This window comes from Prionailurus bengalensis, chromosome B3 (assembly GCF_016509475.1).
Source record: "Prionailurus bengalensis isolate Pbe53 chromosome B3, Fcat_Pben_1.1_paternal_pri, whole genome shotgun sequence".
Classification (NCBI taxonomy): domain Eukaryota; kingdom Metazoa; phylum Chordata; class Mammalia; order Carnivora; family Felidae; genus Prionailurus; species Prionailurus bengalensis.
This window is the reverse complement of record NC_057355.1, coordinates 139,732,421-139,759,059: the sequence shown is the minus strand read 5'-3', so window position 1 is coordinate 139,759,059 and position 26,639 is coordinate 139,732,421. Positions and strand designations below refer to the sequence as shown.

General features: G+C 48.1%; 1 protein-coding gene across 1 annotated transcript in view; it reads right to left on the bottom strand.

The window, feature by feature from the left end:
- Positions 1–3,883: 3,883 nt before the first annotated feature.
- The window catches only part of AK7 (adenylate kinase 7), a 69,538-nt gene continuing 46,782 nt past the window's right edge, over positions 3,884–26,639 (bottom strand). The window contains exons 13-19 of the mRNA XM_043554558.1: positions 25,361–25,493; positions 19,547–19,675; positions 19,108–19,176; positions 12,780–12,977; positions 8,903–9,123; positions 4,739–4,897; positions 3,884–4,012 (exon numbers count right to left, since the gene is read on the bottom strand). Coding sequence (XP_043410493.1) covers positions 3,974–4,012; positions 4,739–4,897; positions 8,903–9,123; positions 12,780–12,977; positions 19,108–19,176; positions 19,547–19,675; positions 25,361–25,493 — 948 coding nt within the window. The 3' untranslated portion in view covers positions 3,884–3,973. The remainder of the gene's footprint in view (positions 4,013–4,738; positions 4,898–8,902; positions 9,124–12,779; positions 12,978–19,107; positions 19,177–19,546; positions 19,676–25,360; positions 25,494–26,639) is intronic.

Below are 26,639 nucleotides of genomic sequence, written 5' to 3'. Positions count from 1 at the left end.
TGATGACGTGAGCAGGGATGCACCCAGGGAGTCAGGAGTTGGTCTCGGATGGGAGCACAGAAGCGAAACAGCCAGTTTGCAGTAGGGAGAAGAGAACAGCCCTTTTGATTGCTTGGGTTTTCTCAGCGAACTAAGAAGCAAGGTGCCGAAATGTAACCATCGTGGGAAGGCACGAAAAGGTGACTATGATTAAGGCTCTAGGATTAAGGTAACTGTCACGAGGGCTCATGACTTGCAACTTGAAGTATAAGGGTCAAAAATAGTGCAGTGAAGCAAAAGAAAAATATAGGTAAATTGGATGTCCTCAAAATGGCGAGCTTTTTTGGCACGAAAGGGCACCATCAAGAGAGTGAAAACACCAGCCACCGGGGCACTTTGGTGGCTCAGTGGGTTGAGCATCTGACTTCAGCTCAGGTCACGATCTCGCAGTCCGTGAGTTCGAGCCCCGCGTCGGGCTCTGTGCTGACAGCTCAGAGCCTGGAGCCTGCTTGAGATTCTGTGTCTCCCTCTTGCTCTGCCCCTCCCCTGCTCATGCTCTGTCTCTCTCTGTCTCAAAAATAAATAAAAACATTAAAAAAAATTTTTAAAAAAAAGAAAGAAAACACCAGCCACAGAATAGGGGAAATATTTGCAAATCCTCTATCTGATAAGGGTCTTACATCCAGAATATAGAGGGGACTCTTACAATTCGATGGCAAAAAGACAGTCAACCCAAGTACGAAGGGAGCAAGCCCCCCACCAAAACTGACAACGGTTGTTCAGGCAAGATCTTGTACACAAATGTTCACAGCAGCACGATTCACAATTACCCGAAAGGTGGAGACAACCCAAATTGTCCATCAGCGAATGAATGATTAGACCGGTGGCGTGTCCCTACGCAGGAATAGTATTCAGCCACAAAAAGGAACCCGTGCCACAACGTGAGCTTTGAACACATGCCAGTGAGAGAAGACACAAAAGGCCACACGCTGTATGATTCCGTTTACATACAATATCCAGAAGAAACCAATCCAGAGAGACAGAAAGCAGATTGGTGGCCGCCAGGAGCTGGGTTGAAGGGCTAGTACAGGGTACAGGAGTTCCATTTGGGGCGATGGAAAGGTTCTGAGGCCAGGTAGTGGTGACGAGTACCCAACATCGGCTGGAACAGACTAACCCCATCTGGGGCAAATGTGCCCTGATGACAGCTCGGTGACCCGAAGCTGGGGAGCACAGCCCTCCCCTCACGTTCTCTTCTTTTGTTCAACCACACCCTTAAATGCACCCTCGGGGCGTAACCGTTCTTGATCTGTCCCCAAAATCGGACTATTACACACACTTATTTTTAACCATTCTCCCACTGGGTGGACTCCCAGCCCCTAGGGCTATACAGGCGGGGCGGCCCAGCGACAGCGAAGCTTCTGGTACTCCCGCTTTTATGTAATTTGGCCTTAACAAAAGTACCTGGGGAATCGTCTGTTGGGAGATGGCCCTCGACAGGCCCACCGGGAAAAGAACCACTGGGGAGAGAAAGAAGTTTCCGCAAGGAGATCGTGCGGCCCTACATTTAGCCCTTGCCACCCCCTATAAAGACTCCTCTACCCAGAGGAAGGATAGCCTCATACATTTCCCAGCCAAGGAAGGAACAAATGGATTTGAAAGCCCCACTCCGGTAACTAAGGAGCGTATCTATGGGCACAAGTTACCCCAACGCCTAGGCCCACCTGGCCCCCCCGAGGCATTCCAGATGACGACTGAACCTAGTCGGCTGAAGTACAGGATGGTTCATTAGTTCCTAGGTGCATTGTCTCTCTGAGACTGTATAAGGCATGGGTTCCTAAGGCCCTCTTGGCCCCCTCCTGGCACCTCGGACCGAGGCAAACACTTGTTCCTCAAACCACAAATGGTTCGGGGAAACAACGAAGAGGTCATGTCCCTGTAACTGTTCCGCCTGAGGGGTTGAGAGATAGATGACCTTTCATGAAAGCAGCAGAGCAAATGCTTCATAGATGATAGATAAACGTAGATACATCATGAAAATAATGTAAGAAATTAATCAATCCGCAACGGGCAGGAGGGAACATTGTGAAAGAATAACCATGTTATTCCTTAAAGGGTGATTACACGTAGGAACATTTTTAGAATCAGGTAATGCCAGAAAACAGATGACGCACGCTACAAGGAAATCGCGAACAAACACAATGCCACGTTTGCCACAATAAGGCGGCCGGTTCCACGCACTGCTGTGGTCTGTGTCCGTTTTTATTTTTGTTTTATTTTGGTTTTTTTCACTTTTTTGCCGATGCCCGTTCATCCTTGGGGAACCCCTGGGCCTGCTGGAGCTGGAGTCTGGCAAGTCCCCTTAATAAGCCATTTCTTATCAAGCTCGATTTGTCGCCTTTTTCTTCCGTCTTACTGGCCCTTTGGGCTTTGGAGGTCGTTTTGCACACACCTCCCTTTCATGGAACAAACATAGTGAATGTGCTTAGTGCACTGAACTGTATGCTTTAAAGTTTATTTATTTATCTTTGAGAGGGGTGTGAAGAGGCAGAGGGAGAGAATCCCAAGCAGGCGCTACGCTCTCAGCGCAAAGCCTGAGGCGGGGCTTGATCTCACGACCGCGAGATCCCGACCCGAGCGGAAATCAAGAGTCGGGACACTTAACCAACTGAGCCGCTCAGACGCCCCCGAATTGTACACTTTCAAGTGGTCACGATGGTATATTTTATGTAGTGTGTATTTTACCTCAATAAAAAAAAAGTGCAGTTATATTCAGACTACATTATATATGTAGATCTATTTCAGTTTATTTCTTCTCAGAGAGAGCGAGAGAGAGAGAGAGAGAGAGAGAGAGACAGGGAGAGAGGGAGAGAGGAAGAGAATGAACGGGGGAGGAGCAGAGAGAGAAGAGGGGACAGAAGATCTGAAGAGGGCTCTGTGTTGACAGCATGGAACCAAATGCAGGAAGGACTCAAACCACGAACCGTGAGATCATGACCTGAGCTGAAGTCAGATGCTCAACCGACTGAGCCACCCAGGCGCCCCCAGATTATGTTATTTAAAGAGATGAAATATACTCCCTTAAAATAAACCTAGTTGATTAGTTTAATTTTCTCATTCCGTGTCATTCTGGAAATTACAGGGCTTTTCAAGCTGGAAAAGACCATAGGGCTCGATTGCCTATGCCTGCATTGTAAAGTCTGTTGAAAATATTCGGCAGCTTTTAATTACCACAAATATTAGGATTATTCATTCCGTTACGGGAATTTTTCTACCAAGAGGTTTATCATTCTCTCTCTGACTCATTGCCTAGGAAACTGACCCCGAACTCAAACATTAACCCAGTGGAAACCAATCACATCGGACAAAGTGTGAGTCAACAAAGCATAAACCATTTTCATTTCTTTCTGACACCATTGGCATCCGGACCATAGCAAATTGTGTAAAGTCATTAGCCTATGTGTTCAAAATAATAGACAGTCTGATTTTCTTCATGCTAAAAATTACCGTATATCCAAGTGTGCAGAATACCTTGACTATGAATACAATATAAAATCAGTATTTGTCCCATGAGCTATGCGTACTTTATCATTTACCTTTCTTTTTTTTTTTTTTAATTTTTTTTTCAACGTTTATTTATTTTTGGGACAGAGAGAGACAGAGCATGAACGGGGGAGGGGCAGAGAGAGAGGGAGACACAGAATCGGAAACAGGCTCCAGGCTCCGAGCCATCAGCCCAGAGCCCGACGCGGGGCTCGAACTCACGGACCGCGAGATCGTGACCTGGCTGAAGTCGGACACTCAACCGACTGTGCCACCCAGGCGCCCCACCATACAGCTTTTTATAATGCTTCTACATAATAAAGTATTTGCTTGTGGGGAAGACAAGGAACTTTCCAAAAACTGGAAACGCATTTTTTTTAAAGCAAATTTTTCAAATTACAGTGTTAAACTCTAACTCCATAAAGGTATATCATATGCGATCTGTAAAGTTTCACTGTATTTCAGGATTGTTCTTGAAGAGATACTCTGCCTATAATTGAAAAAAAAAAAAAAAAGACAAGTCAACAATTTAGAAGACATTGCTACTAATGATTACAATTTAAAAATAAAAGTACAAAGGGGCGCCTGGGTGGCTCAGTCGGTTAAGCATCGACTTCGGCTCAGGTCATGATTCATGGTTCGTGAGTTCAAGCCCCGCATCGGGCTCTGTACCGACAGCTCAGAGCCCAGAGCCTGCTTCGGATTCTGTGTCTCCCTCTCTCTCTGCCCTTCCCCCGCTTGCACTCCGTCTCTCTCTCTCTCTCTCTTAAAAATAAATAAAACATAAAAATAATAATAATAAAAATAAAATAAATAAAAATAAAAGTACCTAAATCTTTACTCTCAAATGAGTAATAAAATCTTACTGTAGGGGCTCCTGGGTGGCTCAGTCAGTTAAGTGTCTGACTCTTGGTTTTAGCTCAGATCATGATCTCACAGTTTGTGAGATCGAGCTCCATGTCGGGCTCTGTGCTGACAGGGAGGGGTCTGCTTGGGATTCTCTCCCCATCCCCTCTCTGTCCCTCCCTTGCTCTCTCTTGCTCTCTCAAAAATAAATAAAGAAAAGGGCGCCTGGGTGGTTTAGTCAGTTAAGTGTCCGACTTTGGCTCAGGTCACGATCTCACAGTTTGTGGGTTCGAGCCCCAAACCGGGCTCCGTGCTGACATTTAAAAAAATAATAAACATTTTTAAAAAGCTTATAAAAAAAATCTCTTACCAGAAAATCAACGGGATCGTCCGGTCGGACCTTACAACATTCATTCAGACCCTGCATAAGTGTTGGCATCACGTGGGTCATTAAATAGTTTCTCAGGGGAATCGACTGGGCCTCTAATAATTCTCTTTCTTCTCTTTTCACTTCCTCTAGTCGTTTATTCTACAAACAGAACATTGGGGGGTTGGGGTAAACAGAACGGGGGGAGCATTTCCACCCAACTCGTCCTGGAGTACTTTAGAACAAGATAGATATTGCTGTAAGTGTTCACCACGTTATGATAAAGATGCCATTTCAAACAGCAGAGAAAAGATGTAAATGGTGTTACAACAACTGCTTAGTAATCTAGAAAATAATAAACTGGATCCTTAAGTCAAGGTAATTCCTAGATGCCTAGATAAGCGTGGGAGGGTAGGAAGGAAGGAACGAAGGAAAGAATCACAGGAGTGCTAATAGAAAGTCTAGAAGGTACTCGTCTGGTGGACACCCGTTATTCCTCGCTCACCATACAGTTCCCCCCTCTCTTGGGAATAGAAATTCCAGGTTTCCTTTGAGAAATGTCCCATCTTAGCCTGGTGGTTTCAGTGGGACTTAAGCCCATCAGTCCAGCCCGCCTGCTGGTTATGAACCTTAATTAAGGATAAACACATCAGCAATGTGGAAGGCAAGAGCAGAGACAAGGACCCCAGGTCCCTGGTGACATCATCTGAGCAGCTCTATCAAGCCTTGCCTGAAGCCAGCCCTACCCCTGGACTTTTCTGTTAGGTAAACTCGTAAGTTTTTTTATTTCTTTTTTTTCCATAAGTTTTTTGTTTTGATTCGTTTTTTTTAGTTTCTAAGCCATTTTCAGTTTGCTTTTCTGTCACTTGCAAGATAAAGAGTCGTAACTGATATTACTTGTTCAAAAAGAGTCTTTCCCAGCAAGACAGCAAATCCAGAAACCAACACGGGAAAAAGATTGATGGATTTGACTACATGCAAACATAAAACTTCCTTATGTCCAGAAGAAACACCATACATGCTGTCAAAAGATAAATGATGAGACAAACTATTTGCAACGTAGCATAAAAAGCTAGGCTATCATGGGGGGAGCCTGGGGGGGCTCAGTCAGTGAAGCGTCCAACTCCTGATTTCGGCTCAGGTCACGATCTCACAGTCCGTGGGATCGAGCCCCGAGTCAGGCTCTGTGTGGAGCCTGCTTGGGCGTCTCTTGTCTCCTCCTCTCTGCCCTTCCCTGGCGCACGCATGCACACTCACACATACACACGCATCTCTCTCAAAACAAATAAACCTAAAAAAACAAAAAAAACCCAAAAAGGTAGGCTATCGTGAGATGCATGGAATTCGCCAGGCATTGGCCGTGTTCTTCTACATAAACGGACTCTTTCGTCACCCCCGTGGCTGTATGCAGCCGGCACTGTCATCACCCCCGTCTTACAGATGGAGCCACTGAGGCACAGAGTGGCTTGTGCAGAGTCACACACGTACCGGGAGAAGGAGCGGAATCTGGCTCTCGCAGCACACAGCTGGGGACACACGCCGTTGTCTCCCGAGGCCGTTCCTGCTTCCATCACACTGCCTTCTCGCCAGCTGTGGTTGCAAAACACTCAGAAGGGGACACACAGCCCCAACGTGGGCAGAGAAGACACGCAACGTACGAGAGACCGATGCCAGCTGCCTGGGAAAAGCTGGTAAAGCTCTGATCACAGAAATGGACGTGAGAGCCGGGAGACGGGGGGTTTTGTTTATCAGGTGGAGACTTTGTGAGCAAAATTGAGAAAGCAGAGCTGGTAGACAACGTGTGCCCTGCTTTACCCTTGCTGGAAGGTAGTTTAGAAGTAAGTGTCAACAATTGGACCAGGTATAGTCTCACCTACCAAAATTCAGGCATTCAAGCCAAGGAGGTAACCAGGCATCCAAACACGTGTCCATAAGGACAGCCTTCCTCCCACTGCCCCTTCCTTCCACAAATATTTGTTGAGCGTCTGCTATGGAAATAGAGTAGCGAGCAACATAGACCAAAATCCTCGTCCTCACGTAATTTAAATTCGACGCAGGGAGAAGACAATAAACAAGATAAACGTGTAAAATATATAGTCCATTAGAATGCGTGCAAAGAAGGAAATTAAAAAGTATAACAGGGAAGGCAGTCAGTGGAGCGTGAGACTCTTGATCTCGGGGTTGTGAGTTCGAGCCCCACATTGGGGTAGAGGTTACTGAAAAATAGTCTTTAAAAACAAAAGTGTAAGAGGGGAGATGACATGTTGTGGGGAGCGGCAGGGTTGAAATTTTATTTTATTTTGTTTTTTTTAATGTGTATTTATTTTTGAAAGAGAGAGAGCGAGCGAGAGAGAGTGACAGTGGGGGAGGGGCAGAGGGAGAGGGAGACACAGAATCCGAAGCAGGTTCCGGGCTCCGAGCCGTCGGCACAGAGCCCGACCACGCGGGGCTCAAACTCACGAGCCATGAGATCACGAGCTGAGCCCAAGTCGGACGCTTAACGCCTGCGCCGCCCAGGCGCCCCAGGGGGTTGACACTTCAACTAAGGTGTCCAGGAAAGTGTGGGCGTCGTGGGAAAGACGCCTTTTAGGAAAGACTCAAAGCAAGCGAGGAAGTTATTTCCTCAGATGATGCCTTGTTCCTTGTTTTAATATTTATTTATTTGGGGGCGAGCGCAAGTGGGGAGGGGCAGAGAGGGGGGCGGAGGATCCGAAGCAGGCTCTGCGTGGACAGGCTGGCGGCGGCAGCAAGCCGGTTTCGGGGCTCGACCTCCCGAACCTCAAGCTGAAGTCGGACGTTCTACTGACTGAGCCACCCAGATGCCTGATGACACGCGTTGTTTAAACACATCGGGGAATAGCAGATGTGTCCGAGCAGAGTGTGCGAGCGTGTGCGCGAGGGAGAGTGTGTGCGTGCGTGTGAGAGGGAGTGTGAGGGTGAGGGTGTGCGTGAGGGCGAGTGTGTGAGGGTATGTGAGCGAGTGAGGCGCGGTGGACGGACCTGAGCGCGGTCTCGGGAGGCCGCACAGGGAGGCCTCGGTGACCTGGGGCGTCGGGAGCGGGAAGGAGGCCGACCGCCCGGGTCACGTGGCTAAACGGCGCCAAGTCCAACGTCGTCCCCAGGCTGGCGCGCGCGGGGCACAGTGTTACACGTTGGCAGGGCTGCGTCTCATCACTACTCCTGGCGACGGCTGGTCTTTATTACCGGTAGTATTTACACCAAGCGAAAGACCCCGGGGAACCTTCTAAAAATCGGCTCAGGCGGGTTAGCGTCCGACTTCGGCTCAGGTCGTGAGCTCTCGGGTCGGGGGTTCGAGCCCCGCGCCGCGCTCTGTGCTGGCAGCTTAGACCCCGCAGGCCGTTTCGCATTCTGTGTCCTCCCCCGTCTCTCTCTCTCTCTCTCTCTCTCTCTCTCTCTCTCTCTCTCTCTCTCTCTCTCTGTCTCGGTCCCCGCCCCACTCGCCCTCTGTCTCTCTCGGTCTCTCGAAAATAAATCAACGTTAGAGAGAAAAAACCGTTTAAATGGTCATATGACAAAACACACAAACACCAAAAAAAACCAACAGCAGAGGGTGTATTTCCCGGACAATGCTCCGCGCGCAGGACTGGAGATGGAGCGGGCCTAAATGGCGTGCCGCCTCCACCCCCAGACGCACACACGCACGCACACGCACACACTCACACACACATACTCGCTCGCACACTCATACACACACACACTCGCTAACAGTCACACACTTGCTCACATACCCTCACACACACACCCTCACACACTCACACACTCACCCTCACACCACCACTCACTCACACTCACACTCCCTCACCCACATTCACACACTCACGTACACACACTCACACATACTTGCTCACACACCCACACTCACACACGCTCACACACACATACTTGCTCACACAGTCACTCACACACACACTCGCTCACACACAGTCACACACACACACTCGCTCACATACCCTCACACACCCTCACACCCACCCTCACACAACTACTCACTCTCACACTCCGTCACACACTCCGGCACACCCTCACCCTCACACACATTCACACTCACGCACACACACTCACCCTCACATCCGCACACACGCACTCACTCTCCCTCGCGCACCCGCTCGCACGCTCACGCACTCGGCCACACTCCGCCACACTCACCCACTCCTCCCAGCGTGCCATCTTCTCTGCCGTCTCCGCCGCCTCCCGGCGCTCACGTTCCGCTTCCTCCCGGGCCTCCCGGGCCAGCCGCTCCTCCGCGGCCTGCCGCTCCTCTGCCGCCTTTTCTTCGTCCGTCAGGCCGTAATTTCGAGGCTCCCCGATCTCTTTGACGAGCTGCTTGATGGCAAGTCTGTTCTGCGGGTCCTCGAGTTTTCCGACATCTGGAGACACCGGGAGAGAGGAAGGTCGGCGCCCACTTCCGTTCCGGGGCCCGCCCGCAACACGTTCCCGGGACGGTATTCGGGAAAATTCCTTGTTGCCCCGAGCGTGCGATGGCGGCCGACCTGGAGGACCGCGCCGGGCTTTTCCTCCCCGGGGCCGGCAGCGGCCGGAATGGCCCGTCTCACTGGGAAGTGTCTGCGTGGGGTCCGGGAGCCGCGCCGGGGTGGGGGGGGTGGGGGGGGTGGGGGGGGAGGGCCCGACGGGGGGTGGGGGGGTGGGGGGGGAGGGTCCGAGGGGGGGTGGGGGGGGAGGGTCCGAGGGGGGGTGGGGGGGAGGGTCCGAGGGGGGGTGGGGGGGGAAGGCCCGACCGCCCCGAGGTTGGGGCGGGGGTGGGGGGGGTGGGAGGGGGAGGACCGGGCTTCTCCAGAAAGGGTCCCCCGGAAGCCTCCGGGCAGAGACCGGGACGCCGTGGGGTCCCCCCGGAAGGCAGCCGCGCGCTTGCCGGCAGCCGGGCAGGCTTCTCCGCGTTCCGTGTGTGTGTGGTGCTTCGGAGAACCGAGGATTCTGGGATGCAGTTTTCAATTCATAAGAAAAACGAACCATTTCAGTTAGCCCACCCGAATAGGGAGAAGCCCAAAGTCCAGAATGTCTGACTACTGTTAATCTCAAGACCGGAAAGAAAAAAAAAGAAAAAAAAAAAAAAAAAAAGCAGCCGCAGCGGCTTTTGGTAAAAGATGAGTTTCTCCACAAAGTCCCCGAATAGTCCGTTCTATACCCGTCTCTTGGGTTTGCCTGGAAGGTACCTGCGTAGGGGGGTGTGCGGCGGACGATTCTGGGCCTGAGCGCCCGCAGGCCTTCCTAGGGTTGAGGACCTTCCTCTCACCCTGGCCCCAGGCACGACCACTGCTGCGCCCCCCTCTCTCCGTCCCTGCAGTATGACCTTAACCCAGACTAGAGGCGCCGCCATGTGCGGCCCGGGAGCAGGGGAAGAACGGGGCCGATGTATCAGTTGGTGGAAGCAAGCCCCGCCCCCCCCCAAAAAAAATCAAAACCAAAATAAAACCAAACTCATATACTCCACGTGTGGCCTGGGCTCTGACATTTAGAAGTGTTTCTCCCCGGGGCGCCTGGGAGGCTTACGGCTCGGGTTCTGATCTCAGGGTTCGTGAGTTCGAGCCCTGCGGCCCTGAAGCCCTGCTTCAGTCCTTTGGCCCCCTCTCTTTGCCCCTCCCCCCCTCAAAAATAAGTAAACATTTTTAAAAAGAGTATTTCTCCCAGATTTCTCGAACAGAGTAATTGCAACTTGACGCACTTGAAAGTGCTCTGAAACACTTTTTTTAAAAAAATGCTTATTTGTTTATTTTGGGGTGGGGGGGGCAGAGAGAGAGGGAGAGAGAGAGAAAATCCCAAGCAGGCTCCACACTATCAGCACAAGCCGGATGTGGGGCTCGAACTCACAAACTGTGAGATCATGACCTGAGCCCAAATCCAGTCGGATGCTTAACCCACGGAGCCACCCAGGCGCCCCTGAAACACTTTTGAAGAAGCTGACTTTTGGAGACCAGTGCTGCCCAAAGCAGTACGTCTGCCCTGACCCTGGACCAGGGGAACTTGGGGGGGGGGGGGGCACCTGCCCAAACCGGGACCTTGGATTTGCCCTTCTAGGGCTGTGGAGCTAGGCCGGAAAGTCTAGCTCCCAGTGTAATGCGGAAACTCCCAGGCTGTGGGGCAGCCACAGCTCATCCCGGGGGGGGGGGGGGGGGGGGGGGGGGGGGGGGGGGGGGGGGGGGGGGGGGGGGGGGGGTGGCGAGGGAGGAGACATTCTGGTCCAAAGAGCCAGAGAGAAAGAGACTCCAAGGGAGAAGAGGAGTCCAGAGGTGCAGAGAGAGGACGCAGGTGTCGGCCCCCTTCTGGATCCTTCTGAGGCCGGTCTGCATTCCTGACCTTGACACCCTCCCCCACACCCATCCCTAAGATCCATTCCTCCCTTTGCTTTGACGTCATCTCCTGCGGGTCAGGGTGGGGACCAGGCCAAATGTGTGGGCACAGAATGAGACAGGAACGCAGTGACCCTCTCGTCCATTCCTCCCACTCGTTTCTTTCTCAACATTTCTCCCCCCATCCACCCCCCTCCAGAGTTTTCTGTAAATAACTTTTCGAGCTTTACTGAAAAGATGACAATCACTGTTTAGGTTTTTGAAACGTGCCCACTGTTCCTTCCTGGTTCTCCAACCAAACAGGGTAAACTCTTTTCCACATCAGTAGGTTCAAACCCTGGGCTTTTACATGTAAAAGGTGTGTCCAGTATATGCAGACACATCCAGGTGAGGACAAAACCCCATCACTTCCGCGGGTGCAGAACAGATTTTGCAGCTTTATAAACTGTGTTCTCTTTTCATGGCTTCACAGCACATTATCTTTTGCCTTCGTACTGGTGGTAATAACAAAATTAGTGGCCACTTGGTGAACTTTCGGGCACACCGGGCACTTCCTGTCTCTTATCTGTCTGTGTGTAACAACTCTATGAGCCACGGATCAGCTTCCTATTTCACAGGTGAGTAAACGGAAGCAGAGCCAGACCTGATAATCAGCTCTCCTGTCTCAGGCTGACATCGTTCCTTAGCTCTATACCGCCCCGTACAGCAGGGTCCACGTGCTGTCCCATCGGGCTCCTGGGGGTGAAGAGAGGCCCTGGGAGACTGACCCACGCGGTCAGTCTGGCCACCAAGCTTCCACCAGGCTAGGGGTTTCTCACCAAACCCAGGGGCAGAAGAAATGTCAACATCCAGGCAACCAGACAGGAAGGTCAGGGGTTCAGCAAGCCAAGGGCAGTAGAAACACCTATGACAGCAGGGATTTGGAGCCAGAAACGATGATGATGATGGTGATGATGATGAGGTGGATGGCAGGCCCTAGTTAACGGCATGCCTGCGGTGCTATGGGGACAAAACGCTGCCCCAAGGAAGAGGATGGCCCAGAGCAGCCGGCAGCAAATACACATACCTTTGAAGTGTCCTTCAAAAATTTGTTTATTTATTTATTTTGAGAGAGAGACAGAGTGTGTGCTGTGTGAAGGAGGGGAGTGGGCAGAGAGAGAGAGCGGGAAAGAGAGAATCCCAAGGAGTCTCCCCACTGTGAGCACAGAGCCCAATACGGGGCTCGAACTCTTGGACTGTGAGATCATGACCTGAGCCGAAACCAAGAGTCAGATGCTTAACTAACCGAGGCACCTGCGGTGAGAGCACAGAGCCTGCTTGGGATTCTCTCCCTCCCTCTCTACTCCTTCCCTGCTCACACATGCGCAAGCTCGCTCGCGCGCTCTCTCTCTCTCTCTCTCTCTCTCTCTCAAAGTAAATAAATAAATAAAAACATTACAAAAATGTTTTTTAGTTTTAAAAAGTGCCGATTCGGTATTCGATTTCATAATACATCCATATGTTTTCATATAACACCTCCCTCTCCTGACCAAATCCGCGAGCGTAAGACTCCCCAGGAGGATGGCCCTGTTTATCCTGTGACTTCCCGGCCCAGGGACATAGCGATGCTCCCCTGTCCTCCCACGGCCCCATGAGAGACAGGCACCGGGGTTGCCCAGGGGTCCTGACCCTTGGTGGTGGTTCTCCGCGTTCCCATTCGTCTGGAGCCCACGTCATACCGATGTGGATCGGGTGGATCTCAATTTCATCAAAGTAGTTGAAGACGGTCTCGTCTTCCGTATTGATGTTGCGGTAGCTGCCCAGAGACCGGAGGAAGCGGTCCTGGCTGTAGTGGGTCCCCGCCACGATGCTCTCGGGAAGGTTCATCACCCGCTCTTTCAGGAACTCATCTGACGCGTCCAGCGCACAAACGAATTCTGGGGAGACAAGGAGCCTCCTGAGTCAACCCAAGGACCAAAGGGCTGAGTGGAGGGCCCTGGAGGCTGAGCCAAGGCCTCCCCGTGGTGTCTGGTGACCAGCCTGGACCGCTCGACAAGATTGGCCTTCTCGCCGCCTCTCTCGAGGACAAGTAGATACAAATCCCTGGCATTTCCAGAGACCACCCTACGAGGCCCGACCAGCTGGTCTTTTGTGAGAGCTGGTATTTTCCTATTTTTTCCTATTTCCCCCCCTTCTTCCTTCTTCTTTCTCTCCTTCCTTCTCCTTTTAATAAAAGCAGCCAAAATTGGAAACAGAAAATCTCTAATAATAAATAATAGCAAATCTGATAGCAAAGAGCAGCAAATCTAATCATGGACTAAAAACAAAACAAGAGCAGCAGAATTGGAATGAACGCATCTCTGATGACCCTGAGACATCGTTAGGCTCCCAGCCGCCCCCCTGCCCCCTGCCTCTTTCCCAGCAGGGGCGTCACGGGCTCCCAAAGAGGCTAAGCAGCTGACTGCAATGATGGCCAATTTAGCAAATTAATAAAAACGTGGACACCCCTTGGGATTTTATTTTAGTCTTATTTTTAAAGTGTATTTATTTATTTTAAGAGAGAGTGAATGAGAGCAGGGGAGGGACAGAGAGAGAATATCAGGCTGACTCTACACTGTCGGTGTGGAGCTGGACCCCGGGCTCGAACTCCAGAACAGCGAGGTCGTGACCTGAGCGAAAATTAAGAGTCTCAGATGCTCAACAGACTGAGCCACCGAGGCGCCCTGCTTTGGGATTTTAATTTCCCAAGGATGCAGTTCTTTTCTCAATGCGATCGGCTGGGAAACAGTTGGGTCCACTACAACACGGTGCTCATCTCATGTTTGAGTTATATTAATGATGGGGAATCATTTCGCCCCCCTGGGATTTTCTTTTAAACTATGAAAACAGCTGTTCCTCCAGCTCCTAGTATAAGTTCAGTAGATATTTGTTGAGTGAATGAATGATTCAAATGCGTATCAGTGAAATGGACTTTCTAGGTGAGTTACTGTTCTCAGATGTTCTCAACGCGGTCAGGGCACACAGGTGCCCGGATCATTAGCCAGGTGCATTGCCAACAAGTCGCTCCCTGTAAGAGCCTGGCAAAGCTGGAAATGGTTAAATTTGCATTCTAAACTTGGATTGCTGCCCTGTGGGCCAAATCTGGCCCATCACCTGATTTTGTAATGAAAGTTGTATTGGAACTTTTAAAAATTAATTAACTAATTGATTCATTGTATTGGTTTGCCGCGCAATCATGCCACTGGCACCTAACTGCATTCTGATAAGGCTTCCCGAGCGAGAGCAAGGTAAGTGTGCTCAGCAGTGGGGCAGCGGAACCCTTTTGAACTTCGTCTGCTTCGTGCGTTAACAGTGAAAAGAAAGGCTGAGGTCTGAGACTGCCACTATTCTGACCGATTTTAATTTAGCTCAGGTGCTCATCTTTGACCATTTGATTTACATTAGTGGCTATATGTTAAAAGAGGTGGCACCTGGGTGGCTCAGTCGGTTAAGCGTCCGATTCTTTGTTTCGGCTTATGTCATGATCTCACACAGTTGGTGAGATCGAACCCCACACTGGGGTCTGTGCTGACAGTGCGACAGTGCGGAGTCTGCTTGGGATTCTCTCTCTCCCTCTCTAAATAAATAAATAAATAAATAAATAAATAAATAAATAAATAAATAAATAAATAAATAAATAAATAAATAAATAAATTCTAAATAAATAAGTAAACAAACCAACAAACAAACTTAAAAATATATTGAAAGAAAGGAGAGGAGACAGTTGGACCTCCAAATGCTGGTATAGTACTTAAATCAAAAGTACGTCAATAAATTCACTGGAGGTTGAATCTTGTTAAGCTCCATACGTTAGGCATCTAGATGAAAAGTTAATAATTCTGTTAGTAATGTAAGAATTTTTAAATATGATGCTGTATCTTTTTTCCCAGTGACCGGGAAAAGGAAGATTCCAGTTAATCAAATACCATGAACAGTGAGTGATACACTTGACTACAAACTTTCAAAGAATTTTAGTGTGATGAAATATATTTCCCACAAGATGATTTTTTTTTTTTTTTTTAGTGAACTCTACACCCAAACTAGGGCTTGAACTCACAACGCTGAGTCACATACATGCTCTACTGACTTCACCAGGCAGGCACCCCCAGATGATATTTTTTAAAGTCCTTTCTCTTGTGATGAGTCAGATAGAACTTCAGGATTTTGCAGTGTCTTGAGATAACTATTCAGAACTTCTGCTGTCCTTGTACTGGCTTCACTGTGGATAGCAAGTAATCGATTTCTGCTTGCTTAAGATTGTATTAACAATGCGAATGCAAGCTGGTGCAGCCACTCTGGAAAACAGTTTGGAGGTTCCTCAAAAAACTAAAAATAGAACTACCCTACGACCCAGCAATGGCACTACTAGACATTTCTCCACGGCACACAGGTGTGCCATTTCAAAGGGACACATGCACCCCCATGTTTTTAGCAGCACTATCAGCAATAGCCAAAGTATGGAAAGAGCCCAAATGTCCATCGATGGATGAATGGATAAAGATGTGGTGTATATATATATATACATATATATATACACACACACACACACATACACATATACACAATGGAGTATTACTCGACCATCAAAAAGAATGAAATCTTGCCATTTGCAACTACGTGGATGGAACTGGAGGGTATTATACTAAGTGAAATTAGTCAGAGAAAGACAAATATCATATGACTTCACTCATATGAGGACTTTAAGAGACAAAACCGATGAACATGAGGGAAGGGAAACAAAAATAATATAAAAACAGGGAGGGGGACAAAACAAGAGACTCATAAATATGGAGAACAAATTGAGGGTTACGGGAGGGGTGGTGGGAGGGGGGATGGGCTAAATGGGGAAGGGGCACTAAGGAATCTACTCCTGAAATCATTGTTGCACTAGTTGCTAACTAATTTGGATGTAAATTTTAAAAAAATAAAATGAAACAAGTTAAAATTTTTAAAAAGAAAAAAAAGATTGTGCTAACAAGGAGGTTACTGTGTTTGGCTATCTTGAGTCATATGAAAACCTGTATTTAAAAAAAAAATTTCCAGGGGCACCTGGGTGGCTCAGCTGGTCAAGCTCTGACTCGATCTCAGCTCAGGTCATAATCTTGTGGTTTATGAGTTCGAGCCCCACGTCGGGCTCCCCACTGTCAACCTGCTTGGGAATCTCTCTCTGCCCCTCCCCAATGCATGCTCTTGCTCCCAAAATAAACATACATTTAAAAAAAAGATAAAAAATAAAAACATGTTTCTATATTCCTCAAGCAGATGCAACTTTAAACGTGTCTCCTTCAATGAGGAGATCTGAAAAGATCTGCCCGCAGCAGCTGTAAAATGCAATGATTTACCAAGGAGAGAGAATACCACATTTGACTGGATCACGACAGGTTCAAATGTTTTATCGCCCAAATCAGGCACGGAGACTTGTATTTATCATGTTTGTTGTTTTCTGCATCTAATGATGTTTTGACATCTCAGGGAGGCCTTACCGACCTGGAGAGAGACAGCCTCTTTCAGGGCTGGCTAATTCCTAAAGACAGTCAACCGCTTGCTTGGGAGCATGCCGCCATATACATATAAATGACCACCGCCTTTTTATAACTTTCGGACACCGAGCCAATATTCCCCTTGCCTTAATTCATCCCACAGCCAGGTACCAGGCAACTAGGGAGCAAAACCCATTGGAATTGGCTCAAACTAGCCAATCCTCTAAAAGCAGCTGTTTGCCTGACCCTGCCTCGCCCTTTCCCATGGAAACCCCAATTGAGGCTGTGGCCTAGACATCCCCCTCGCTCCTTCCTGCCTCCTGACCAAGCCTGGTGCTTCCCCATGCGACCCAGCGTGGTGAGGCACACCCCCTGCTCTGGGTACTCTTCTTTCAATGGCATTAACCTCTCGTGTCCTCACTCAACCACCTCCCTGCATTAAAATCCCCTAGATACAAATGACACAATTTCCAGAAAGATGATTTACTAAGAACAGACTAAACATACCAAATAGATTACATGTTTGACGCATTTGGACTACGTCCAGCAGAGAGAGGGCAGCCCAGTGGTGCATGGTTAAGACTCTTTCACCGGGGGCGCCTGGGTGGCTCAGTCGTTTAAGTGTCCGACTTCAGCTCAGGTCATGATCTCACGGTTCATGAGTTCGAGCCCCGTGTCGGGCTCTGTGCTGACAGCTCAGAGCCTGGAGCCTGCTTCAGATTCTGTGTCTCCCTCTCTCTCTGCCCCTCCCTTGCTCACACTCTGTCTCTCTCTCTTTCTCTCAAAAATAAATAAAACATTGGGGTACCTGGGTGGCTCAGTGGGTTAAGCATCCAACTTCAGCTTAGCTCAAGATCTCACGGCTTATGGGTTTGAGCCCTGCATTGGGCTCTGTGCTGACAGCTCAGAGCCTGGAGCCTGTTTGGATTCTGTGTCTCCCTCTCCCCCTGCCCCTCCCCTGCTCGTGCTCTGTTTCTCTCTGTCTCTCAAAAATAAGTAAAACATTAAAAAAAAACATTAAAAAAAATATTGCCCAGAAGTGATAAACTCTCGTAAACTAGACAGACGTGGTTATTTAATCGATTTTACTTTTTAACTTTTCTGATCCGGAGGCACCCATTCACGGAAAATCCCAGACCACCCACCCCTTTGGCCTTGCGGATTCCTGCTCCAGGTTTCAGGGCCCTCGGGGAAATGGTGAACACCCAGCCCTGAGGACGACTGCATTCTGGTGGCCCTAGTGGTTCCAGAAGCTTCATCGCATGCAAACTGTGCCTGGACCTAGAAGAGAGGGTTACAGCCACAAACTGACTCCCGTGGGGGCTTTGACACAAGTGAGCAGGGCTCCTTGAGTTCCAGCCTCGGGCCCAGTTGCTGAAAATAGCTGTTCTTGTGCTTACCACATGACCGAAAATTATTTCCTATGATGACACTGCATGCAAATTGATTAAAAATAACAAGTTTAAAAGTTCAGGGCAAGGTCCCGAGAAAGGCCTGCTGGGTACTCAACAAATCTTTTTTTTTTTTTTCGTGGAATAAGTTGTTTACGCTTTACTTCCAAGAGTACATCGTGAAACTTTGGTGCCAATGTGTGAACAGTGAACTGAAAAGCTCTGTGCCTTCCCCAGGCTCAGTTCTGGATTTGGAAAAGACAGGAAAGATGACGGCACGGCTGGCACCTAGGAGGGTAGGGAGGGTCCAGTCCCTGGGGGTCTTGCCAGCTGACTCAGAAGTCAAGGCATCAGCGGACTGGCCACCTTGGGCTTTGTTCCCAGAGGGAGCAGGAGACAAACATTCTCAAAGGGACTTCTGTCCATTTCAGAACTCGATGGTCCCTTTTTTTTTCATTTGAGAGAGAGAAAAAGAGCACAAGTGGGAGAGAGGGGCAGAGGGGCAGAGAGAGAGAGAAAGACAGAGAGGGGGAGAATCCCAAGCCGGTGCCACATTCAGCACAGAGCCCAACAAGGGGCTTGATCCCAGAACCTTGGGATCATGACCTGAACCTAAATCAAGAGTCAGACGCTCAACTGACCGAGCCCCCCAGGTGCACCATCATCAGAACTTGATTTTCCTGATGTCTGCCTCCCATACAGTCTCCAGTTTGAGAGTTTAAGTGTATCATTTTACCTTTTATCCTAAAAACAAACAAACAAACAAACAAACGAACAAACAAGAGAGAGACATAGAGAGATCTGCTTTATTAACATCAAAAAGATGGTTTGGGTACAAAAGAGATCTTGAATGGCATTCCTTTAAATATGACCTTGGAGAATTGTTTTAAACTTACCAGGGGGTGCCTGGGTGGCTCATTCGGTTGAGCATCTGACTTCTGCTCAGGTCATAATCTTGTGGTTCGTGAGTTTGACCCCCGTGTCGGGCTCTGTGCTGACAGCTCAGAGCCTGGAGCCTGTCTTGGATTCTGTTGTCTCCCTCTTTCTCTGCCCCTCCCCCACTTGCACTCCGTGTGTGTCTCTCTCTCTCTCTCAAAAATAAATAAACATTAAAAAAAATTTTAATAATTAATAGATAAATAAGTAAATAAACTTACCAGGTATGATTAATTTATCAAAGGGCAACATTTTGCCTCTGACTTCTTCTTCTTCCTCCTCATCTTCTTCTAATAAAACAAAATATACATTGTTGTGTTTATTACATATTACTACTATGGACAGCTTGGCAAGAAAATTAAAAATATTTTAACTAGAAGTCACTAATGAAAACTAACCACAAATGGAAAAGTATGTATTTCAGACAGTCTGTCAGAATTTTAAATTTTAACGAAGCGACTATTATTATGATATGTTGCAACTTACCTGAATGTAAACACTCAAAATAAATGAAGGAGGGGCACCTGGCTGGCTCAGTCTGCAGTGCACGTGGCTCTTGATCTCAGGGTCGTGAGTTCGAGCCCCACATTAGGGGTAGAGTTTATATAAAATAAGAAAGAAAAGCTTTGAAAAAAAGATACAGGGACCATTCAAACTTACGATTGAATAGGTCTTTAGCTTGATCATAGGTCTCCGGGAACCCATCCAAAATATAACCTTGATTCCTGCAAGGCATAGATTTCAACTTTTCTTTGACAAATCGAATTACATATTGATCTTCTAGTCGGCCTGGTAAAAAGAAAAAAAAAATATTACTAGGGGAGTCACATTCTACATGGGGGTTACATTCCAAAGTCATCTCACAAACTGTTGTATGGGGGACTCCTGGGTGGCTCGGTCAGTTAAGCAATGGACTCTTGATTTCTGCTCAGGTCATGATCTCATGTTCATGAGTTCGAGTCCCATGTCAGGCTCCGAGCCTGCTTGGGATTCTCTCTTTCCCTCTCTCCTTGCCTCTCCCCTGCTCGTATTCTCTCTCTCTCTCAAGATAAATAAACTTTAAAAAAAATTGTTGTGTAGTCAAAGTTCCCTTACAGGTAAAAATAGGTGGTTTTGTATTTTCAACATGATGTGCATTTTAACACACAATAAAATAGGAGAACCCAATGAGCTTGGCTGCAATAAAGAACAGAAGCAAAGGCCATGTCTGCATTTCCCAAATGTTCTTCCGCAGCGACAGCGTGTGGGTGAAGCTGAAGGAGAAGTGGAGACATCCAGAGTGCTCCCACTTGCCAGCAGGGTTCCCTCAATTCTGTTTTGATATTATTCCTTAATACATAGCCTTATAGCCTTGATACATAGTAATAAAGGTTTCTGTTGTGAGATTTAAGTGAGATAGTATCCACGTGTGCTGTTGACACATGGCTTATTAATAATAGGTGATCAGTAAATATTTGCCGCACTGGAATAAACATCAAGCTTGGGCTCCTGGCTGGCTCAGTTGGTAGAGAGTGTGACTCTTGATCTTGGGGTTGTGAGTTCGAGCCCCACGTTGGGCGTAGAGATTACTTTAAAAATAAATAAATAAAAATAAAAATCAAGTTTGATCTGACTCTTAAAGGCATTATTCTCTTTAAATCTGCAGGATTTAGGAAAGGAAAGAATGCCCTCCCCACCCATCTCTCCAATTGGCATTCCTGACCTTGGCCCCGCTGAACAATTCCCTCTCAAGCCTTGGATGCTGGGTTCCTGGGATTGTGATTGCGTGGCGTAGCTGTCCAATAGTTAAAGGACGATTTGATGCAGCTTCACTGCGATATTCGTTTATTATTCTATTGTTAATTATAGAACAGCTACCATTTCTGAGACATGGCCCTGCCCTTATATTGCTTAATGTATGCATTTCAGTACCTTGAGTTTGGCAAGTTTGAGTCATTGATCTCCAAAGCTCTTTCTCCCATACTCTTAGTTTATCAGTGGGTCTACAATATAAAATAGTTTTTGGTCTCTTTTAATCACCGTATTAATGACAGTGAAATGATGTAATTAAAACACCCCTTCTTTCTTCTACCTTTCATCGCCGCACGACTCATTAGGCAGTAACTGATTCAAAACTAATTGGGTCTTCCAGAAATTTCAGTGTTAGGACTGACACCAAAAAAAAAAAAAAAAAAAAAAATCAAAGGCGTTATTTTGCGTAATGAAATTCCTCGAAATGATTTGACATTATCTCCCAGTAAGGTTCACACTGGTGCAAAGAAATAAAGCCAAATAAAAAAATGTCGAGGGACTCAGCAAAATTCAAAGACGAGCTTTCTCTGAGCCTTTTTCAAAGGCTTTGTTGCTCAGGCAGGGGCACATACGTACCTCAGAAACCTGGCTTCAGTCCCCTCCATGCATGCCTGGGTTTACTTCAGGCAGTGAGCCTTGCCATTCATTTCTGTTTGTTTCAGAACCAGGAGTGTTCAGTATGCAAGAAGGGACCTCTCGCAGCAGTTTCTGCTAATTGTGGAATGTGAGGACACCAAGGGCCAAGCCCAAGTGCCTCTCTCCAGAGAACTGTTACCTCCTAGAGATACACCCACGACCTTGGCAATGTGGAGCTCCTTGTCAGAGGATTATCACTTCCGCTTTGAAAGGAGTGAACGCAGCCTACTGGACAGGCTTTAAAACACCACCTGCTTTTTTTTTTTTTAATTGTAAGTATCTTTCACATTCACGTAATATTTAAAATGTTCGTATTAATCCATATTCATAACTACTAAAACACGGTTCAAAAATAGATAGCTGCATCCAGGGTTTTAAAGAATCCATGCAGGGGCCCATGGGTGGCTCAGTCGGTTAAGCATCTGACTTTGGCTCAGGTCATGACGGTTCGTGGGTTCGAGTCCCACATTGGGCTCTTTGCTGTCAGCACGGAGCCCACTTTGGATCTTCTGTCTCTCTCTCTGCCCCCCCCCCCAAACTTGTGCTCACTCTCTCTCTCTTTCTCAAAAATAAATGTTAAAAAAAAATAATCCAGGGGCACCTGGGTGGCTCAGTCGGTTAAGTGTCCAACTTCAGCTCAGGTCATGATCTCACGGTCCGTGAGTTCGAGCCCCGCCTCGGGCTCTGTGCTGACCGCTCGGAGCCTGGAGCCTGTTTCAGATTCTGTGTCTCCCTCTCTCTCTGACCCTCCCCATTCATGCTCTGTCTCTGTGTCAAAAATAAATAAACGTTAAAAAAAAATAATCCATGCACGGGATAGACACTAGGAAGTTGACACATTTACATACATCCTTTCCACCCCACCCCGCCCCCAATATTTATTTTCAAACTCACAGAAAAGTGGAAAGACTAGTCCAGTGATCACCTGGAATCCCACCAACTAGATTCAATAGTCCCACAATGCTTTTGAAATACCCAAAGCAAGCACTAAGAGTCTGTAGCCAGTGCATTCTGGTTTAACTAAGCCCCTATTCTGGCTGCACCATCAGGGGCCAACTGGAGTGGAATTAGCAGGACACAGAGGTGACCACTGCAGGACTGTGAAATTTGCCTCACGGGAATCGTTAGAATCACATAATAACAAATTAGGTCATGTAAGGGAAGAGTCAGCTAACCTCTGTGCCCTTGCTCGTGCTGGGAAATTTCTATGTAGGTCTGTGCAATGAGCTCAAAGGTCTTGTTCTGTCCAAACATAATCAAGGTCCATGTCCTGGTTTCAGCTAAATATGAATAGGAAGGATTCGGGGACACACTTCAGGAAGGGAAAAAAACGAACAAACAAACACCAAAAACACCTTCCTAAGGTCAAAGAGGATTGAATGAACTATTCCAGTCTTGTAGGAAGTGAGTAGGCAGCTGGCTAAAGACCACGTCCTCTGCTCCCTTCCAGTGCCCCTCTACACAGAGGCCACTGACCCAGTTTGGCCTCTCTTGACATCTGGGGAAAGAACTGAGTCCCCGCCAAGGACAGGCCCTTGAGCAATGCACTGACTGTTCTCAGCTCCTCCCTGACATTCTTGCTGGGCGGGGTCTCCCCCCTGGGCACGAAGAGAACCCAGTCGGTACCTCCCCCCATCCTGTTACACATTTTGGCTACGATTTTTGGGTTCTTGCAAAGACCAATTCATAAGTCTCTGTCCGATAAGCATTGTCTAGGGTCTGTCGCATCCCGTTAGCCCGGATCCTCCCTCCCCTCCTGGGGTGGCGCTGTTCACTGCTCCCAGCGCCCTGCTCCGGCCTTACACCCCAGGCTTACAGTGCATGTGCACGTGGTCACGTACCCCTGTAGATCCTTTAAAATCCCAGCCCTCCGCCCTCTAATGTGCCTTGCCAGATTTCCTTCCGCGGGTATCCTCACAACGGAACGTCTTAGTTCGGGTTGTTTCCTCTCTCCCAAGTGGTGGGCACCAGGATGTCGGTAATTCTCTCTAACACCAGCATGTTGACTCCCAAGCGTCTCACCGGCGAGGAAGGGGCGGTGTTTTCTCTCAAAGTATCAAACTGGGCTCTCCGGGACAGCCCTGGGATTCTAAATTCCATTTCCTCCCGGTCTGGCTGACACCAAAGCAGAAACCAACGCACAGATAATCAGCTACCTGCGCTAAGTGGGCATCCAGTGTGTGTACATAAGACCACGTTCTCCACGCCTTAAAAAAAACAGACTTGAGTGGCCTGGGGGAAGGGCAGGAGGGAGAGGGGTACTCTGACTTCAGAGGAAGGCGTGGACGGACTAGAATCCTTGAAGAGGAGTGTCTGGGGAGAGGACCCCCCTGCAGGCGCAAAAGGGGGTGCCGGAAGACCAGAGGTGGGGAGGCCAGTCAAGAGAGGTGCCCCAAGGGATGCAGTGGGCGGTCCTCGGTGGGAGGGTCTGGGAAGGGCAACCCTAGGAAGGAGCTGTCTGTCACCAGGGGCTGACGCCTCCGTCCTTCTTCCCTGCTTCCCACCTGCCCGGCCCAACCCCAACCCGGGAGGATCAGACCAGCAAGATGAGAGCAGGAGGTAAGAGGAAAGAAGCCAAATGTGCTTGAGAGGTGGTGAGGGGAGAAACTCTGTTGGGTAAGCGCCCAATGGCCACACACTGGACTGGTCTATAAATGATACCAGTAAAACCAGTCTGATGGAAGATCGTGACCATCGATGTACGAAAATGAAATGGTTCTGGTTTCCAGATAACTTCTACAGGTTGCTTTTCTGCCAAATAGCTCAGTCCCTTGGAGATGTCCACGTTCAAAACCCAGCTTGCACTTGTTTGATCAGGATGGGCTTCTTAAAGCATGAAAACCCGGAAACTCTACCTATTTATTATCGAGGAGTTGCAATGGACCCAGCCTGAAACTCTGTCCAGGGGTGACGAAAGAATGAGTCCAGAATTTGAGTTCAAAGTGACGGTTTACCACGATCGGCTTGTTCAGCAAACTGCTTAAGGTTACCAAGTGGGTAAGGATAGTTTTCCATGTATTTGTATTTCTTCCTGCATGAATTATGGCTCCACATTATTCATCCATTTTGTTCTATTAAAGAGTTAATGATTTCCTTATTGGCTTGCCTGAGCATTTTATATATTAAGGATATTAAGCCTTTATCATGTTAGTGGCAAATATACTTTCCTTGTTTGTCCTTTGCTTTTTTTTTTTAAACGTTTATTTATTTTTGAAAGAGTGAGTGCACAAGCAGGAGAGAGGCAGAAAGAGGAGACGGAGAATCCAAAGCAGGCTCCGCGCTGTCGGTGCAAAGCCCTATTTAGGGCTTGAACCCACGAATCCGAGATCATAACATGAGCTGAAGTCGGATGCTCAACGGACTGAGCCACCCAGGTGCCCCTGTCCTTTGCCTTTTAATCATTTTTTTTAAGTTGTATTTATTTAATTAATCTCTACACCCAACGTGGGGCTCAAACTCACGATCCCGAGATCAAGAGTCACACACTTTTCTGAATTAGCTGGTCAGGCGCCCCTGTCCTTTGCCTTTTAATTAATGACTTTTGATGTTTATAAAATATTTATGACTATCCATTTGATCTCATCATCATCATCATCATCATCATCATCATCATCTTAGGTAGTTCTTTCCCATCCTGTGATCACAGAGTCACCAAAATGTTAATGGTGATTTTTGGGGCACCTGGGTGGCTTAGTTGGTTGGGCGTCCGACTTCGGCTCAGGTCACGGTCTCACCGCTCGTGAGTTCAAGCCCTGCATCGGGCTCTGTGCTGATGGCTCGGAGCCCGGAGCCTGCTTGGGATTCTGTGTCTCCCTCTCTCTCTGCCCCTCCTCTGCTCATACTCTCTTTCTCTCAAAAATAAACAAACGTTAAAAAATTTTTTTAATGTTAATGGTTATTTTTCCTTCCAGGGGTGGGGCAATATTATGAATGAGATTTCTTTGTTGTCACGTTTTCCATACTCTGCTTTTAATAGCAAGCAGGCAGTCTTTTCTCACAAGGAAACAAAACCTGTCACCACGAGCAGCGCCGTGCGGTGCGCGATACCTGCGTTCTGCTCCATGCTTTCCTTGATGCCGTCCAAGAGCTCCTGAGCTTCATCCACGTTCTCCTCCTCCTCCTCCTCCTCTTCGCCTTCTTCCTCTTCCTCCTCTTCATCCTTAGGCGTGACGATCGTCTCCTACAGACCACAGGGATATTCGGGTCGGAGGATGCCCTCCACGGACCCACTGCTCACAAACCATCTGGCAGGTGGTCCTGGAAAAGACTGGTGCCCAAGTAGGGACCACGCCCACCCACAGCCATCATGCAGGAAGTTGGGATGCATGTGTCTACAGAGGGGGGTGAGAGCCTTGAGGTTTCTCTCTGTTTTAGGAGAAGAATCCATTTCTGTGTTAACGCCAGAACCGCTTAAGAGTCAACACTTCCCTCCGTGTCAGGTTGTATCTTACTTACGATGAAAAGCAGTTAGTTGGCGGTGGGGGAGGTGGGATAAACAGGCAGAGCACAGAGGATTTTTAGGGCACCGGTAAACACATGTCATTATACGTCTGTTCAGACCCGCAGGGTGTGCAACACCGAGGGCAAACCCTAAAGTCAACAGTGGACATTGGGTAGTAATGAGGTGTTAACACAAGTTCATCAGCTGTGACTGATGGAATCACTCTGGCGGGGATGTTGCTAATGGGGAGGGGGAGGCTATACGTGTGAAAGGGAGGGGATATATGGAAAATCTAAGGGGCGCCTGATGGCTTAGTTGGTTGAGCATCCGACTCTTGATTTCGGCTCAGGTCATGATCCCAGGGTCGTGGGACCGAGCCCCGTGTCAGGCTCTGTGCTGAGTGTAGAGACTGCTTAGGATTCTCTCTCTCTCTTTCTCTCTCTCCCCCCCTTCCCTCTCTCTCCCCCTCCCCTACTTATGCTCTCTCTCTCATAAAATAAATAAATAAACATGAAAAAAACTGCTCTAAGAAAATAGTCCTTTTTTTAAGAGCAGTTAATGAATAAACAGTCTGGTAATACTCTGGGAAACATACATCAAGAATAAGAAAACCTAAAGATGTTCTAGTCAACAGAGAAAATACAAGATACATTTTTAAGCAACAGCTGGCGACAGACTGAATTTCAAGGGCAACCCCATGAAAGAAGCTTCTATCTCACAGAGGAAAGTCCCGCGGGATTCTGCGCTTTCGTAACTGGGGCCAACAACAAAATCCAATTGAAATAACAAATCTCACCGTAGGATGCCACGTAAAATTAGTGGCTTCCTTATTACGAGATGAAGGGAAGCATTTTTAAGATATGAAAATTCCCAGTGAAGTAGTTA